This window comes from Piliocolobus tephrosceles, unplaced genomic scaffold, assembly GCF_002776525.5.
Source record: "Piliocolobus tephrosceles isolate RC106 unplaced genomic scaffold, ASM277652v3 unscaffolded_41186, whole genome shotgun sequence".
In the NCBI taxonomy this organism is placed as follows: domain Eukaryota; kingdom Metazoa; phylum Chordata; class Mammalia; order Primates; family Cercopithecidae; genus Piliocolobus; species Piliocolobus tephrosceles.
In genome coordinates, this window is record NW_022325628.1 from 1 (window position 1) to 18,268 (window position 18,268).

At 51.0% G+C, this 18,268-nt stretch overlaps 1 protein-coding gene across 1 annotated transcript in view; it reads right to left on the reverse strand.

Annotated features, from left to right (window-relative positions):
* Window positions 1-239: 239 nt before the first annotated feature.
* Window positions 240-18,268, reverse strand: part of LOC113223392 (receptor activity-modifying protein 1-like) — a 35,948-nt gene continuing 17,919 nt past the window's right edge. The window contains exon 2 of the mRNA XM_026452854.1: window positions 240-822. Coding sequence (XP_026308639.1) covers window positions 567-822 — 256 coding nt within the window. The 3' untranslated portion in view covers window positions 240-566. The remainder of the gene's footprint in view (window positions 823-18,268) is intronic.

The window sequence follows — 18,268 nt, forward strand, 5'->3', positions numbered from 1 at the left end:
TGCGGGTGTGACTGTTACTCTGTGTGTGTGACTGTGTGTGTGGGTGTGACTGTATTATTCTGTGTCGCCGGGGGCAGCAAGGGCCCCAGAATCCCCAGGAGCACCTCAGTGCACTCAGCACTGGCTCCAATGTCACCCCCGAGCAAAGGCCCCTGATTCCTCCTGTCAGAGAAAAGAGAGTCCACAGGGCCTGGGTTTCCACCCTTCTCCCAGTGATGGGTACTCAGAGGTAATGACTCTTTCCAAGTTCAAGAACATCCTTTTAATCACAAACCACTCATCCACAAATGTGGCTATGGGGTAAGCAGCCTGGGCTGGGACCCTTTCCAGAGGTAAGTTGGAGTCACGTCCCTGCCCCCTTCCTAGGGTGGAGGTGGCCTCCAGCCAGGGGGGGCTTCCAGGTTAATGCCAGAGCCTCGACTACTTTGGACTCCTGTGAGCTCTTCTTGGTTGGAAGAAGGGGGGGTATTGCGGGCCTGCTCTGTCCCAAGGCTCCAGAAGCTGCCCCCACCCAGGCCTGCCTGGCCTCACCCTGCAGCCTGGGTGCACGGCAGCCTGGGCCCTGCCTACACGATGCCCTCTGTGTGCTTGCTCTGCCAGACCACCAGTGCCGTCACCAGCAGGGTCACCGTGATAGGGACCACGATGAAGGGATAGAGGACGCTGCCAGGCGGGTCCCGCACGGCCCTGCCTGAGATGGGGCAGGCCCTGAAGTAGTGCCCGTGCACTGCCAGGAAGAACCTGTCCACCTCTGCGTTGGGCCAGAAGCAGCCTAGCTTCTCCGCCATGTGCCAGGTGCAGTCAGCCAGCTCCCTGTAGCTCCTGTGGATGGAAGAGGAGGTGGTGAGACCCTGGGCAGGCAGGGGAACCAACGCGGGACCCCAGCCAGGGGCGCTGCACTGTGGCCCCTCACGCGGCCCTGGAGCTTGGCTTGGAAAAGCCCTGGCACTGAGGCAGTGGCCCTGGATCCAGGAGGGCAGGGCCCCAATGGCTCCAGGGGGACTCCCAGGCAACCTGCATGGCGGCCCGTGGTGCAGGAAGCCCTGGCGTGGCTGTGGGGCCTCTCACAGCTCTGTCTGCACCGGAAGGATGACCCAGGGTGGGTGGCCAATGAGGCCTGCACCTCGGCCACCAAATCCTCCGCCACCAGCTCCTTCTGCCACCCCGGGCAAGGTCACAGGCTGGTGTTGCGTCTGTGTGTGACTGTTATTCTGTATGTGACTGTAATCGTTATTCTTTGTGTGTGACTGTGTGTGACTATGTGTAACTGTTATTCTCTGTGTGTGACTGTGTGACTGTTATTCACTGTATGACAGTGTTATTCTCTGTGTGACTGTATGACTGTTATTCACTTTGTGACAGTGTTATTCTGTGTGACTGTGTGTGTGACAGTTATTCACTGTGTGACAGTGTTATTCTGTGTGACTGTGTGTGACTGTTATTCACTGTGTGACGGTGTTATTCTGTGTGACTGTTATTCTGTGTGTGACTATTCTCTGTGTGTGACTGTTATTCTGTGTGTGACTGTGTGACTTATTCTCTGTGACTGTGTAACTGTATTATTCTGTGTATGACTGTGTGTGACTGTTATTCTATTTGTGACTCTGTGTGACACTGTCTCTGTGTGACTGTTATATTCTATATGTGACTCTATGTGTGTGACTATTTTCTGTGTGACTGTGTTACTGTTATTCTCTGTGACTATGTGACTGTGTAACTGTTATTATCTGCGTGTGACTGTTATTCTCTGTGATTGTGTGTAGCTGCGTTATTCTGTGTGTGACTGTGTGTGACTGTTATTCTCTTTGTGACTGTGTGACATTGTGTGTGACTGTTATTTTCTGTGTGACTGTGTGTGACTATTTTCTGTGTGTGACTGTGTGTTACTGTTATTCTGTGACTGTTATTCCCTGTGTGTGACTGTGTGTGAATAGCCGTGCTATTCTGTGTGACTGTTATTCTGTGTGTAACTGTGTGACTGTGTTCTGTGTGACTGTGTGTAACTGTTATTCTCTGCATGTGACTGTAATTCTGTGTGTTATTGTGTGACTATATGTATATATAACTGTGTTATCCTGTGTGTGACTGTGGGTGTGACTGTTATTCTCTGTGTGTGACTGTTATTCTGTGTGTGTGTGAGACATTCTATGTGTGACTGTGCAACACTGTTATTCTGTGTGACTGTGACTGTGTTATTCTCTGTGTGTGATTGTGTGTGTTATTCTGTGTGTGACTGTGTAACACTTATTCTGTGTAACTGTTACTGTGCTATTCTGTGTGTGTGACTGTGTTATTCTGTGTGTGTGTGTGTCCCTGTGAGTGTAACTTGTTATTTTCTGTGGGTTTGTGACTGTGTTATCCTCTGTGTGTGTCCCCGTACATGTAACTGTTGTTATTTGTATGTGGTGTGACTGTGTTATTCTGTGTACCTGTGTGTGGGTGTAACTGTGTTATTCTGTGTGTGAACCTGTGTGTGCAGGTGTGACTGTGTTATTCTGTGTGTGTGACTGTGCGGGTGTGACTGTGTTATTCTGTGTGTGTGACTGTGTGTGTGGACTTCACCACAGGGCCCCTGACCCTATCCTGCCATGGCTGCAGGTGCCTTTGCCCACAGGTATGGCTGCCACCAGGCTAGAGGGAAAGGAGTGGAGGTGGCTGTGCTGAGCTACGGGCCTGGGCAGCACGGGCAGAGGGTGTGCCATTGGGGTGCTCCTTGGGCTTGGCTTGGAGAGCAGCCATCACGGAGTCCCCTCTGCTCCAGGAAATCTAACCCTCGAAGTCGCAGCAGATGAGCTCATTCCCACCCTGCCCCTTAGGTGCTCTCAGGACTCTGCTCCCCCAGGGTTCTCTGGGGAGAGCAAATGCCATCTGTTTCTGAACAACTTTTTCCATAGACAGGGGTTTGTAGGCCACAGGCTGCCCTTTGAAATGAAGTGGACAAAACCCAAGTGGATCCAGCCATCAGGGCTCTTCCGTGTCATCTTCCAACCCAGGACGTGGGTGCCAAGTGCCTCTTCCAGCAGAGGAAACTGAGGCTCTGAGACTGCACTGGCCATGGGTAGAACCCAGACCACACCGGATCCTTCTGCCTCCAACCCTGCATTTCCCCCAACCCTCAACCTCCTGCTTCACAGAACAGCCCTGAGACTCAGGAAGAAAAGCACCTCTGGTATTGCATGGGGCTCAGAGCCTGTTCTCAGGGACTGACTGCCTGAGGGGTCTTGGTGGCATTCACTGTTGTCACCATTCCATGATAACTGCTGTTATCATGAAGATCCACTGGGTGCCCCTGCATGATAGGCACAGGCTCAGCAGGGCCTGTGTGTGATCTTGCTCACGCTTGGAGACCGCTATTACCCATCGTTTTATAGACAGGGAAACAGAGGTTTGGGAAGGCTGGAGGGCTTCCGGGTGAGAGGGCCAGGGTGTGACTGCACAGGTCTCACACCTCACCACTGTCCCTCGCCCTTGGTGGCCAAATCTGGCCACAGCTTGAACACTTCCTTGTCTGGGTCCAAGTCGCACTCACTGGGGGTTGAGGCCACAGTGGGCATCCATAAGCCAGTAAGCCTTGAATGAGCCCTTGCCCCATAGGGGCAGCCTGAGTGCCTCTAGGGCAGTTGTCAAGTCCCCTTCACGTCCGTATCCACGATGCCAGTGTGATGCCAGGCTTGCCGTGGCAGTTGTGCCACAGGGCTGCAGCCAGGGTAGGAACAGGCTCAAAGCCCTTTCCACCATCCCAGACGCTTCTCTCCTGGGAAGCAGATGTCTTAGGCTGCTGAGGGAGGAACAGCACAGCCTGTCACCCCCAGGGCACAGGCAAAGACACACCATGGCTGGTGGAAGGACAGGAAGGAACTCTTTTTCTTTGGAAGGGCACCAGGAAACTATCCTGGCCTAGGATCCTGCACCATACAAAACAGAGGCCTTGGCTGGGCATGGTGGCTTATGCCTGTAATCCCAGCACTTTGGGAGGCCGAGCCTAGTGGATCACAAGGTCAGGAGTTTGAGACCAGCCTGGCCAAGATGGTGAAACCCTGTCTGTACTAAAAATACAAAAATTAGCTGGGTGCAGTGGTGGGTGCCTGTAATCCCAGCTACTCAGGAGACTGAGGCAAGAGAATCGCTTGAACCCAGGAGGTGGAGGTTGCAGTGAGCTGAGATCACGTCACGGCACTTGAGCCTGGGTGACAGAGCAAGACTAAGACTCTGTCTCAAAACAACAACAACAAAAAACAGTGATCTCTTCTCGCTGGGGAAGGGACAGGACAGTCGCACCCAAGACCCCAGCAGAGTTTGTCTGCCACAGGAAAAAGGGGTAGGAATTCTGAGGCAAAAGGCACAGGGAAGGGCCTGTCTAAACTGAGGCTGGATCAGGACACAGAGAACCCTCCCCGAGCCTTTGAACATAACCTTGGTGTAGAATAACAAGCAGTACCTGTCTACTGCCAAGAGAAAGTGGGGCGAGATCCACGCTGCAGCACAGGCAGGCAAGAGAAAGCTGAAAGCAAAGCTGAAAGCACCACACTGAGAAATCTCCTCCAGTGCCCTAGTCCCAACCCTGGGCACAAGGCAATGGCAGCTCATTGCTAGAGGTACTTGAGGCCTATGGTACATTGAAGATAACCATAACAACGACGAATCCCAAACCCAGTTCAATTCCTAACAAGATTGACTCAAATCCCACACTAACAGTCTGACAGAAGAGGCTTACCCATTTCCACCTGTAAATACTATTGACTGTAGTCACCTCTGTTCTATACATGCATGTTCAGTATTCAATAAAAATTATATATATATTTTTGTTCAGAAGTAACAAAAACAACCAGTCCATTGCCAAGAGGCAAAACAATGAATGGAATTAGACTCAGAGATGACCTAGATGTCAGACAGGTATGTTAGAATGGCTAGTGATAATGGGTCTAGTGGAAAGGGTAGACAATATGCATGAACAGATGGAGAATTTAAGCAGAGAAGTGGAAACTCAAAGTCAAAGACAGTTGCTAGAAATAAAAAGACATGGCATCAGAGAGAATTCCTTCAATGGGCCCATCAGCAGACAAGAAAACTGAGGAAAGAGAGAAATTGAAGATATGTCAGTAGAAATTAACCAAACTGAAACACAAAGAGAAAAAAAAAGTGGGGGAAGACTAGAGCATCCAGGACCTGTGTAACATGACAATCCTGTAAATGACATCAACTTCAACTCATAATGTGGGAGTCCCAGAAGGAGGAGAGGGAATGGAGAAGAAATATTTGAAGAGGTAATGGCTGACGCTTTTAAAAAAATGATGAAAGACATAAAATTGCAGATCCAAGAAGCCTGGAGAATCTAAAACAGGACAGAAAACAAAGCAGCTACAATAGCAAACAACCACATAGGCACATCAAAGTCCAACTAATGAACACCAAAGAAAAAGGAAGAAATCTTGAAGTCAGAGGAAAAAAGGCATACAGAAGAACAGTGAGTTGTAGCAGATTTCTTAATTTCTTATCAGAGGCTTGTCATGCGGGAAGACAATGGGCAACATCTTGAAAGTATTAGGGGTTGGGGGGAGGGGAAACACATTCTTAGAATGTTTTCTACACCTAGGAATTTTCTATATTCTAGGAATTCTATACCTAGAAAAAAATACCTTTTGAAAATGAGGTTGAGGCTGGGCACATTGGCTCACACCTGTAATTCCAGCACTTTGGGAGGCCGAGGCAAGCGGATCACTTGAGGTCAGGAGTTAGAGACCAGCCTGGCTAACATGGTGAAACCTCGCCTCTACTAAAAATACAAAAATCAGCTGGGTGTGGTGGCGGACACCTGTAATCCCAGCTACTCAGAAGGCTGAGGCAGGAGAATTACTTGAACCTGGGAGGCGGAGGTTGCAGTGAGTTGAGATCAGGCCATTACACTCCAGCCTGGGTGACAGAGCAAGACTCTGTCTTGAAGAAAACCAAAAAAAAAAAAAAAACCCAAAAAACAAAAAAATAAGAGGTTGATATAAGAACCTTTTGAGAAAAAAGAAGCTGACAGAATTCATTGCCAGCAGACCTGTGCTACAAGAAATGTCAAAGAAAGTTCTTCAGTCATAAGAAAGAATTTGAGATCCATGTGAATAGATGACGGGCTCCAAAAACAGTGAAAATGAAGATAATAGAAGGATACTTTTCCTTATACTTAATCTAGAAAGTGAGTAAATGGATCAGAGGTCAAAAATCAAATGTGAGGAGACCCTCGGGGGCTTTAAGAGGCTATACAGAAAAAGTAGGGGCCTCTCCAGCATCCCAGCGCCCTCTACCCCAGCCCCTATCATACGGTCACTGTTTTTCCTCCCTGGCCGCCCTCTAGATCACTGCCCTGAGTGCACAGCGCCTCCCGCAGCCCATGCAAGAGGCCTAGTAGATGAGGCATGAGGAGGGACAGGCAGCAGAGGGTGTGCCCTGCCTGTGGGCACTGGGGTATGTGGTCTTTCCAGGTGAGCAAGGACTCATGTTTCAAGAAGAAAACAGAAGTGGAAAAAGCCGCAGGAAGTTGTGACAGTCTGTGTCTCATCGTGGGGAAAAAAACGAATGAGTACATGTTATGTGGCTGGTCCACGGTAAATGTTAGACGTGTTATTGTTGCTGAAAACCAAGTCTAGGCTTCTCAGCTACAGGGCTAAACAGTGAGAATGCTGCCTCTTTTTTTTTGACCAAGTCTCACTCTCTCATCTAGGCTGGAGTGCAATGGTGTAATCTCAGCTCACTGCAACCTCCGCCTCCCTGGTTCAAGCGATTCTCCTGCCTCAGCCTCTAGAGTAGCTGGGACTACAGACACGGTCCACCACACCTGGCTAATTTTTGTATATTTAGTAGAGACGGGGTTTCACTATGTTGGCCAGGCTGGTCTCGAACTCCTGACCTCAGGTGATCCACCTGCCTTGGCCTCCCAAACTGCTGGGATTACAGGCGTGAGTCACTGCATCTGCCCAGTGAATGCTGCTTTGAATGATGATCCTGTCCCGTATCTCAGACCCTCCAAACCCACAGGCAGTTTAGGTTTTGGTGTTCTGCAGATCAGTGATACATGATCCTGAACACTGCCCCCCGTCCTCTGAGGCGCGGAGCTGTGGCATTTTTCGGAGGAGCTATTGCCATCTCTGCACTGGCCAAACAGAACAGGAAGGAGCGGATGCAGGAAGCCACGCCACCACAGAACCCACACTGAGGCCACGCTGAGGCAGATAGGGCCGTGTGTGGGTGGGCTATTCTGGGACCAGGCACTCTCTCCTTGATACGTTAGCCTTCTGGATTGCAGCGCCACCCACGTCTAAAAATATCTCTAATGTGCTGTCGGCTGCCCACTTCATCCTGTTTATTTATACAGAAGTGACAGCTGAAACCTTCAATAAATGTTGTGAGCTCCGTCAGTGAGGATGTGATAAAAAAAAATTCCCCTCGGAGTACAGACATTCTTCTGCCCAACAGAACATAGAACTGACTGAAGGACCCAAAATAGTCATGAAAAATACACCCTGACTCGAACTCCCCAAAGTTTCAGTTCTCATGTCACTGAGCAATTATCCTTTTTTGGCTAGGACTTTCTATTCTGGGGCTCAAAGCAAATGTTGCTCGGAATGTTCCTGAATCCTATGGCGGGAGTTTCCAGCATATCTGGGTCCCAAGTCAAGGCCCGGCACCGCAGTTCATGGTGGTTCACTTGCTGGTAAGAAAGTGTCATCGCTGATGCTCACAGGTGAGTCGTCTACTCTGGGGACACCCTGAGGTTGCAGTTGTCCCCCAGCTACCCCTGGCTGGCCCTAATATGAAATATCAGAGCCTGGGCCCTGTCACCCACAGACCTGGGTTCAAATCCCAGCTCCACCTCTTACCCAGAGTGATCCTGGAGACCTCATTTGCCTGTTCAAGCCTTAGTCTCCTATTAAGATGAAGAGACAGGTCCTCACTTGATTGGCTCATGAAGTATACATTTCTCGTCCTTTTTGAGTTTATACTTAAGCAAAAGGTGACCAGGCAATGTGTGTCTAAATCATCAGAAAATCGGAGGGGAAACCACTTTTGGCTTTAAATTCACTTTTTACAATTTATTTATTTATTTTAGACAGGGTTTTGCTTTGTTGCTTGGGCTGGAGTGCAGTGTGGCATGATCTTGGCTCACTGCAAACTCTGCCTCCCGGGTTCAGGTGATCCTCTTGCCTTACCCTCCAGAATAGCTGGGATTACAGGCGTGCACCACCACACCTGGCAAACTTTTATTTATTTATTTATTTATTTATTTAGTACAGACAGGGTTTCACCATGTTGGCCACGCTGATCTCAAATTCCTGGGCTCAAGCGACCTGTCCGCCTTGGCCTCCCAAGGTGCTGGGATTACAGGCATGAGCCACCACACCCAGCCTCAGTTCACTGTATCTGCATCAGCATTTGCCTCCCTCTACCCTGGAAGATTCAGCCTGGTGGCTTCCAGCAGCTTTCATTACCTGCTGGGGCGGGAGGTGCCACCCCATGTATCCTGACAGCCAGCGTGGGTGAGCCACTTGAGGCTGGCTCGGGGAGCCTGTCCCAATGCCAGGCAGACATGGGGTAGGGATTCAGATAGGGTGGTGTATGGGTGGCTACAAAACACAGAGCGGAATCCCCATGAGGCATTTAAATCACTGTTTCTTCTAGAAATACAAATGACTACCAGGCATGTGAAATGAAAGACCACACATCCAGATGGCACTTCTCTTACAGATGAGAATGCTAGACTGGGCGCGGGGGCTCACACGTGAAACCCCAGCACGGTGGGAGGCCTAGGCCAGAGGATTGCTTGAGCCTAGGAGTTTAAGACCAGCCTGGGCAACACAGTGAGACCTTGTCTCTACAAAAAAATACAAAAATTTGCCAGTGATGGCGTGCACCTATAGTCCCAGCTAGTTGGGAGGCTTAGGTCAGAGGATCACACGAGCCCAGGGAGGTGGGAGATTGAGGCTGCAGTGAGCTGCGTTCCTGCCACTGCACTCCAGCCTGGGCAACAGAGTGAGACCCTGTCTCAAAAGAAAGAAAAGAATGCTGAATGCTAGTGAAGGTGTAGGACACTGAGGCAAGCACTCACAGCATTCCTCACGGAAGATAAACTGGTACAATTTTTCTGAAATACAATGTGGCAATATGTATCAATAATGTCAAACTCATAGATGCCTCTTGACCCCATAATTCCATTACTGGGGTTTATCCTAAATTAATAATGTGAAATATAGATAACAGTGATCTAATAAGGTGTCCACTGCAGATTTATAATTATGAAAAACAGCAAACAACAGGACAGTGGTCACAGAAATTATTTATGAGCGGCTCTGTTATGTAGCTGTTAAAATTATATTTAGGAAGAAAATTTTAAGATGTAGAAAAATATTTATGTTCTAAAGCTGGGCAAAAGAACAGCTCTCATGCCTGTGATCTGAGCACTTTGGGAGGCTGAGGCAGGAGGATCGCTTGAGGCCAGGAGTTCAAGACCAGCCTGGGCAACATAGTGAGACCCAGTCTCTCTGCTAAATAAATAAATAGTTTTAAAAAGCAGCAGCAGGTTAGACCAGATACCACAAACAGCCTGGACTGGGGTAAAATGGTCCACACGGGCAGGAGACACACCAGAACGTTACAGGAGTGATCCCCACCAGAATGGTGATAACACAAAGGACTTTTCTCTCAACTTGTTTGGATTTTCTGGGTTTTCCACCTTGAGCATACACACTTTTTATAATTACATTTAACAGCTCATTTTGGCAGGAAGGCTCACAGGAAACTAGATTTGACATCACTGCACGTGCAGCCACCGCACCTGATGTCTCGGGCAGTCTGGGTCTTCCCACCAGATGGCTCTGATATGCAGGTGGGGCTGGGACTCTCTGGTGACAGTGGCTCATGGGGCAGGCGTGCAGTGCAGACAGGCAGTGGGGACAGGACATTGGGCCTCTCCAGTCTCAGTGGCCTCCTGTGTGGAATTGGGGGCCCTGCGGGACCCAACTCTGAGGCAGGAAGGGGCCCTGTGGGAGGGTGAGTGGGGGTGCAGGGTGGGCCCTGGGGGCAGGACCCCACTTTCCTCCTTGCTCTGTTCCCCCCGCCACCCCCTCTGCAGAAACCTCTGCATCCTCCTGGTCCTCCTGTTGCTTATTCCATCTCCCTTTCCTTCTGGCCCCTCCTCTTCCTCCTGATCCCTCTCTCCTCCTGGCCCCTCCCTCCTCCTCCCAGCCCCTTCTTCTTCCTCCCAGCACCTCCTCCTTCTCCCGATCCCTCCCTCTTCCACCTCGTCCTTGCTCCAGGCCCCTCCTCATCCTCACTCCAGCCTTGCTCCGGGTGGCAGTGGGGCATCCTCACTGACTGAAGCCCCCTGCCCTTTCTAGCCCCGGGAGGAGAGGCATCCCCCGCAAAGCGCTCCTCCTCTCTTCGCCTTGGGCTGCACCTGTGAGCTCCCCATTCTCCCTCCTCCACCTGAAGCCTGGGCCGTTCACTTCTGGTTGTGAACACGTGTGATTGCCTATCCCCTGAGTTATCGCGGCTCCCCTTCCCTCAAGGGTGCCCTCCCCTCCTGAGGCCCCATCACTGCGCCCAGGATGGGGCAGAAGTGACTTGTCCTGGTGGATGGGTTATTACAACTCACATAGCAGCTTCCACCTTTCTGCAGTGAGTTTGTGGGGGCCTGGCATCTATGCACCCCTTCTTCTGCCTCCTCCAGTTTAGTCAGGGGCAGCCATCAAACCCCTCCACTGCCCTCCACTCTGCATGCTGGGCTTAGCCACAACGGGCTCTCCAGGCCACATCCCACACCCTGGCACCTGCCCCAACCCACCGTCCACACCTTCCCACCCCTGCTTCACGCCTTCAGGGCTCACCATTGCACCTGTCCCGGATTCAGAAGCCTCTGTGTGGGTTGCTCAACTGGGACCCCTCCCTCCTGCTGGCCACATTCTAGCCACACTCCCCGCTCACCTGGGTCCCCTCCCTCTTGCTAGCCACATTCTGGCCACAGTGGCCAGCATTCTGCCTCAGGGCCTTTGCACGTGCTGTTCCTTTTACCTGGAAAGTTCTTAGCCTCATCTTCACAGGGCCACCCTAGGCTCACCCTTCACTTAAATGTCATGTCCTCAAAGAGGCCTTTCTGGATGCTTCAATCATATTTGGCTCCCCCAGCAAAGTGGGGTTTTCCTTCCTAGATGTGCGTTACTTTGTGCCTGTCCATGGATTCATGTGATTATTGAATCACTGTTGGTCTCAACAACCAGACTGCAGATACCACCAGGGCAGGGAGGGTGAGAGCCAAAATCCCACTTACTCTGCTCACAGCGGCCACCTCCAAGGCAAAGTGAAACAAAGGCTAAAGGAAGACAGCGAGAGAGGGCTGTGCCCAGGAGACGCAGACAGAAGGTGAGCAGGGGTGCAGATCCATGGGGCTGTCAGGGATACTCCACCTAGAACAGTCTCAGCACCACGCCGCAGTGCACAGACGGCCGCAGCTGCCAGGAACGCAAGAACGTGGGGGACTTAAACACACCTCCCAAGGCTAGGTAGATAAACAGTATCATAAAATGATTATGAAAAATAATGTTAATAAACTGATGCAGTGACTGATAAAGGTTCCATTCTACAGAGACTCAGCCAGCTTTTCAAAGGCCCCTGGGTCCGTATTAGGCAGCAAAAAGAGACTCATCACATCCCCAGAGAATAAATCGTAAGTCAATATTCTTAGGCTACAATATTGAAAACTAAAAATTAGTTTTAAAAAAGGATATATTTAAAAAAACGGAATTCTTGAAAGATCATTCACATAATTTTGAAGTCATGCGAGAAGTTAAAAATTCAATTACAAAATATTAAGAAACAAGAATGGCAAAATACTATGTGTACAAATGAATGGAATGGGGCAAAAGTGGATTCTGAGAAAAATTAACAGTTGTAAATTATCTTCTTATTAAACAAAAATACATGAAAATAAACAAAATAAGTATCCAAAGCAAGATATTTTTTAAAAAGAATAAATCTCTCCAAATGGCAAATAATTTGTCCATCAATAATTATTAAAAGCTAATATTGGCCAGATGTAGTGGCTCACGCCTGTAATCCCAGCACTTGGTGGGGCCAAGGTGGGCAGATCACTTGAGGTCAGGAGTTCAAGACCAGCCGGGGCAGCATGGTGAAACCCCATCTCTGCTGAAAATACCAAAATTAGCCAGGCGTGCTGGCACACACCTGTAGTCCCAGTTACTTGGGTGGCTGAGGCACAAGAATCCCTTGAAGCCAGGAGCCAGAGGTTGCAGTGAGTCGAGATCGTGCCACTGCACTCCAGCCTGGGCAACAGAGTCAGACACTGTCCTAAAAAAACAAACAAACAAATAAAAAAATAAAAAAAAAAGAAAAGAAAAGTTATAAGAGATTAATGTGTAAAAATAGTTTGTTAAAAATTGGAAAATCCTCTGTGAATTGGGATACTTTTTGGGAAATTATAAACTATCAAATATTGACTTAAAAAGGAGGAATTCCAAGAAGAAAAATGGAAAATGTTATTAAAGAATTGCTGTCTCAAAAGGCCCTAGATCCCACGCAGTTCTTTCAAATTCTTTTTTTTTTTTCTTTTTAATTGAGATAGGGTCTCACTATGTTGCTCTGGCTGGTCTCAAACTCTTGGACTCAAGTGATCCCACCTCAGCCTCCCAAAGTGCTGGGATTACAGGAGTGAGAGGCATGAGCCACTGCAAATTCTTAATGTGAAAGAAAAAGATGTGGAGCTTCCCAGTTCATTTAAAAAAGTTAAGAAACCCTGATCCCAGCCGGGCGCGGTGGCTCAAGCCTGTAATCCCAGCACTTTGGGAGGCCGAGACGGGTGGATCACGAGGTCAGGAGATCGAGACCATCCTGGCTAACACGGTGAAACCCCGTCTCTACTAAAAAATACAAAAAAAACTAGCCGGGTGAGGTGGCGGGCGCCTGTAGTCCCAGCTATTCGGGAGGCTGAGGCAGGAGAATGGCGGGAACCCGGGAGGCGGAGCTTGCAGTGAGCCGAGATCGCGCCACTGCACTCCAGCCTGGGCAACATAGCGAGACTTCATCTCAAAAATAAATAAATAAATAAATAAAAGAAACCCTAATCCCACGCCTCTTAAGATGGCATGACATGTGTCTCAGTGCATGCGCACATGGACAGAACAGATGCCCTTCACTTCCACCTATGTATTCAACTCCTCTATCCAACGCTAACAAATTTCATCTAGCCATATAGCATATTTTATTTAAAGGAGGGCTAATCTCAGGAATGCTTTAAACCTGTTACTACAAAATCACACTTTAATATACCATGGGAAAAAAACACACCATCATTTTCGTACACATTGAGAAGGCATTTGAGAAAACTCAACATTCGTTTCTGATTTTTTAAAAAAAGCCATAACCTTGGAAACACAGAAAGAGACTATTTTCTTAATGTGATAAAAATCTCTCTCTCGGCCGGGCGCGGTGGCTCACGCCTGTAATCCCAGTACTTTGGGAGGCTGAGGCAGGAGGGTCACCTGAGGTCAGGAGTTTGCGACCAGCCTGGGCAACACGGTGAAACCCCGTCTCTACTAAAATACAAAAAATTAGCCGGGTGTGGAGGCGTGTGCCTACAGTCCCAGCTACTCGGAAGGCTGAGGCAGGAGAATTGCTTGAACCCGGGAGGCGGAGGTTGCAGTGAGCCGAGATCGCGCCACTGCACTTGTGACCCTGTCTCAAAGAAAAAAAAACCTCTCTCTCAAAACAATAGGATGCATCCCATTTAGGACTGGAACGTGGGGCCATTTTCATGGCATCCAGCAACAGGCTTATTTTGCATTTAGGCGGCCGGGGCTGGCTTCTCCCTTGTGGTTTCTGCCTTTGGTGTCAGGGCTCCCACCCAAGATTCCGTGAATAGCGGGACCTTTCCAAAGCAGGGAGGGGCTAGCCACTTACTGCGCCACTTCCTCTGTGGACAGAGAGCCACGCTGTGGCCTGGCGTGCGTCAGGCGTGGGCAAGCGCGGGGCCGGCTTGTCTTTAAGAGGCCTCAGCCCAGGCCCTGGGGATATGAAAGCCCACGTGCTGTAGCTTCCCATCTACGTCTGTGTGTGTGAGTAGGGCCTGGCTTCCTGTCACTTCTGCCCAGCACTGCTGGAGGCAGCAGAGAACTGGGCACCTTTTGTTTTTCTTGACACCGGGGAAATGTATAAGGAAGTCTTGTTAACTGTTTGATGAAAAACACTTCAGCACACTGTCGCTGGCCCGGGAAACGTGGGCTGGGCCAGCAGGCTCTGAGCCAGCTGTGCACACCTGGAACTCCTACTGGGTGAGTGGCTGCTCCCATACCCCTGGGACTTGCAGCACACGCCAGGAAAGGCAGTTATTGTCCTATCAAACCCTTCCTAAATCAGACTGGTCAGAGAGTACAGTCAAACTAGGAAAAGAGCCAAGCGTTACAAGTCCTATGTACCTGTACCGGCCCAGGGATGCCTACACATTTGACCTACCGCACTGCGGAGACAGGAATGCTTTGAAATAAGTGTCATCATTGCATGCAAATGAATATGTTAAACAGGAATTTTCCCCAGGTTCTGACTATGGTTTATCTATTTAAGTTGAATTAACAGGGACTTCTGACATCTTAGCAAAGCCATTTTCCCAAGAGCACAAGGGGAAATGCCAACTCCATTCCTCTCCAAAGAATTACAGCATCTGGCCAGGCATGGTGGTTCCGCCTGTAATCCCAGCGCTGTGGGAGGCTGAGGCGGGTGGATCACCTGAGGTCAGGAGTTCGAGACCAGTCTGGCCAACATGGTGAAACCCTGTCTCTATTAAAAATACAAAAATTAGCTGGGTGTGGTGGTGCACGCCTGTGGTCCCAGCTACTCAGGAGGCTGAGGCAAGAGAATGACTTGAACTGGGGAGGTGCAGATTGCAGTGAACCGAAATTGCACCACTGCACTCCAGACTGGGAGACAGAGTGAGATTCAGTCTCAAAAAGAAAACAAATTTTAAAAAAAGGCTGGGCATGGTGGCTCATGCCTGTAATCCCAGCACTTTGGGAGGCCGAGGCAGGTGGATCACGAGGTCAGGAGTTCGAGACCAGCCTTACCAACATGGTGAAACCCTGTCTCTACTAAAAATACAAAAATTAGCTGGGTGTGGTGGCGTGTGCCTGTAATCTTAGCTACTCAGGAGGCTGAGGCAGGAGAATCGCTTGAACTCAGGAGGTGGAGGTTGCAGTGAGCCGAGATTGCACCACTGCACTCCAGCCTGGGAGACAGAGCGAGACTCCATTTCAAAACAAAACAAAACAAAACAAAATCAAAAAAAGAAAAAAAAAAGGATGACAGCAACCGTGAGCATGTGTTTCTGAGGTTTCCACTAAGACTCTTGGATCTGTAAACAAGAAGCTTCACCACAGGTTTTTTGCAAATACTTCGCCAAATCATGGAAGCCAATTCCATTCCACACCTTCGTTACCAGCTGAATACTGCACTTCACCAGAGACCGGGCCCTTGCTGAACAAGGAGGCCAAAGGCCTCTCTCCTGCAGGAAAAGGAACAATGTGAATAACGCACTGAAGAAAGAATCTTGGGAGGGTTCGAGGAAACAGGAGGAAGACAGATGAAAATGGGCCCAGTGTTCTCACTGCTGTGGAGGAGGCCACAATTCCTCCTGTGACACTTGCAGTGACTGTAGAGCATGCTAATAAAGCCAGAGAAAAAGGCCAGCCCTCTCTGCATGTTGAGCAGGGAAGGCAGACACGGGACCACCTGTGGCCTCATCCTCACCTCCCCTTGCTCATGGCCTGTCTGGGCTTCAGGCTCTGTCCTGTCCCATGTCATCTGCTCTTTCAGTCTCCCTCTTTCCTGGCCTGAAGTGTAGCTGGTTTTCCCATTACTGGGATGGAGCTGAGGCCCAGGCAGTGCCTGTGGTTGCATGCTGGGCTCTGGGGTCCGCTAGGACTGATGGACACCCTGTGACAGCTAAGAGTGCCACACGGAGCATCTGGTGAGCTGCAGGCATGTAAAAGAGGGACCCACTGAAGCTGGGGCAGGTGACCCCACCATCCCCACGGACAGCACACCACACCCCCAGGACATTTAAAGGCCTGGCCCCTCTGCTATCCAAAAGTCTAAGAGGCTGGGTGCAGTGGCTCACACCTGCAACCCCAGCACTTTGAGAGGCCAAAGTGGGAGGATCACTTGAGCCCAGGAGTTCCAGACCAGTCTGGGCAATACAGAAAGTCTCCCCCATCTCCACACAAAATTTAAAAAGTTAGCCAGGAGTGGTGGTGTGTGCCCGTAGTCCTAGCTACTTGGGAGGCTGAGTCAGGAGGATTGCTTGAGTCCAGGAAGTCAAGGCTGCAGTGAGCTAAGATCACGCAACTGCATTCCAGTCCAGGCGGCAGAGGGAGACCCTGCCTTAAAAACGAAACAAAACAAAACAAAAAAAGTCTAAGAAAATACTAAGACCTGTTTCCCTGAGTGAGTGTGACCCTAGGGCAGGCGTTCTTATCCCTCCTTATGGACAAGGGCGCTTGCTGAGGTGATGGGGAGGTCCCCGAGGCAGCAGTGCAGAGTGGGGAACGGTCCAGGGGTCTGCTGGGGACTGCTTGGCCTCCTCCACTCAGGGTCCTCCCTGGGCCTGGCTTCCTTGCCTCCCTCCCCTTCTCCTGCTGTGGTGGCCCCAGGCCAGGAAGGAATCTGGGCGCCTCTGCCGATGCTGGGAGGAAGCGAGAGTTTTCTAAATCCATCCCTGGCTCCATGTGCAGCCAGGTCTGGCACCAGACACAGCCTGGGAGCTGCCAAGCCAGGCTCCCCACAGAGCAGCCACAGCGGGCGGGCAGACGGGCACAATGCCTCCTCTGAGAACAGGCCTGGGCAGCTCCCTGGCTCCGGGGCTGCCAGATGAAGTGCAATTTTACAATGCAGTGGGCGTCCCAGGCAAAGTCACAGACTGTCCTATGCTGGCTGCATCTGGGCCTGAGCAGGGCGTGCATTGCGTCCCAGGGTCCGAGGATCAGGGAATGCTGGGAGATTGCCGAGCTGTGCTCCCTGTGGGCTGGGCACATGTGACCCCACGGGCTCACTACAACCCCTGGGAGGTGTCCTGGGACCCCTGTGGGGACACCCGGGTCTAGCTGCCCAGCTGTGTGATGGGGCCGAGACCACACTCAGGCCTGCCCAGGCCCCAGGGTTCCCACCTCATGGGGACATATGGTTGTGACATGTGTCCGAGTCTCAGGATGAAGCATGACAGCCGGGATGCTATATTTGGACACTAACACCCTGGGGGCATTGTCCTTGTGAAGCAACACTGGCCTGGAGGCTGGATGGGCTCTGCCCTGCCACCCACCCCTGGTCTCAGCACCAGCCGGCCCGAAGCACTCTCGCCCTCCCTGCGCAAGAAACTCTCTCCCTGATGCCACTGGACTCTGCAGGGTCCCCCGCCGGGCTTCACGAGCCTTCAACAATCCACCCTGCGCACCCATGGGGTGCCCTGCATCATGCTGGCCCCTATACAGGCACCCCACCCACTGGCCGCCTCCATCCGGGTGGCAGCCTTGCCACCGCTGCCCTCCTGCCCCGATCTCACCGCATTTGGAGCTCAGGGCAACACTGAGTGTGGGGAAAGGGCCAGGCCAGGAGATGTCCCACCATGGGGTGTTCACTGTGGGGGCTTCGAGGAGTTGGCAATTACGGAGCCTCGGTGTTTTCACTTTTCAAATGGGTTCAGTGATCCCTGGCTCACAGCAGCAGCGTGGTGAGAACTCCCTCAGAGGGCCACTACCACGCCGCTCTCTGATGCGAGCCCATGACTCCCCATAGGACCTCTTTGCACAGCAGGGGGTGGGCATGTGACTCGCACTGTCCCGTCTTTGGATGGGAGCCCCACATAGACAGGCAACACGTGGCTTACCGTCTCGCTCCTGACTCGCTCTACAATCCCCACCACAGGGCTGACCTCACGGGAGGGCGAGGGGCTCCAGAGGCCATGGTAGTGGGGGGCTGTGGCTCGAGGAGGGAGGGGGAGGCCCTGCTGCACTGGGTCCTTAGTGGCTGGCACCACTGGCCAGGTGTCTGCTAAGTCCTCAGCAAATGGCTGCTGAGCTGAGTCAGGTGTCTGGGTCCTGAGGAGTACCCTGCTACCAACGTGCCTTCACCTCACTTGTCAAAGGAGAACCACAACCTGACAGGAGCAGAACAGGTCACCCCGTTCCCCAGGGCTGGCAACGCTTTGTCTCACCTCCTGTGAACACGTGGCCCT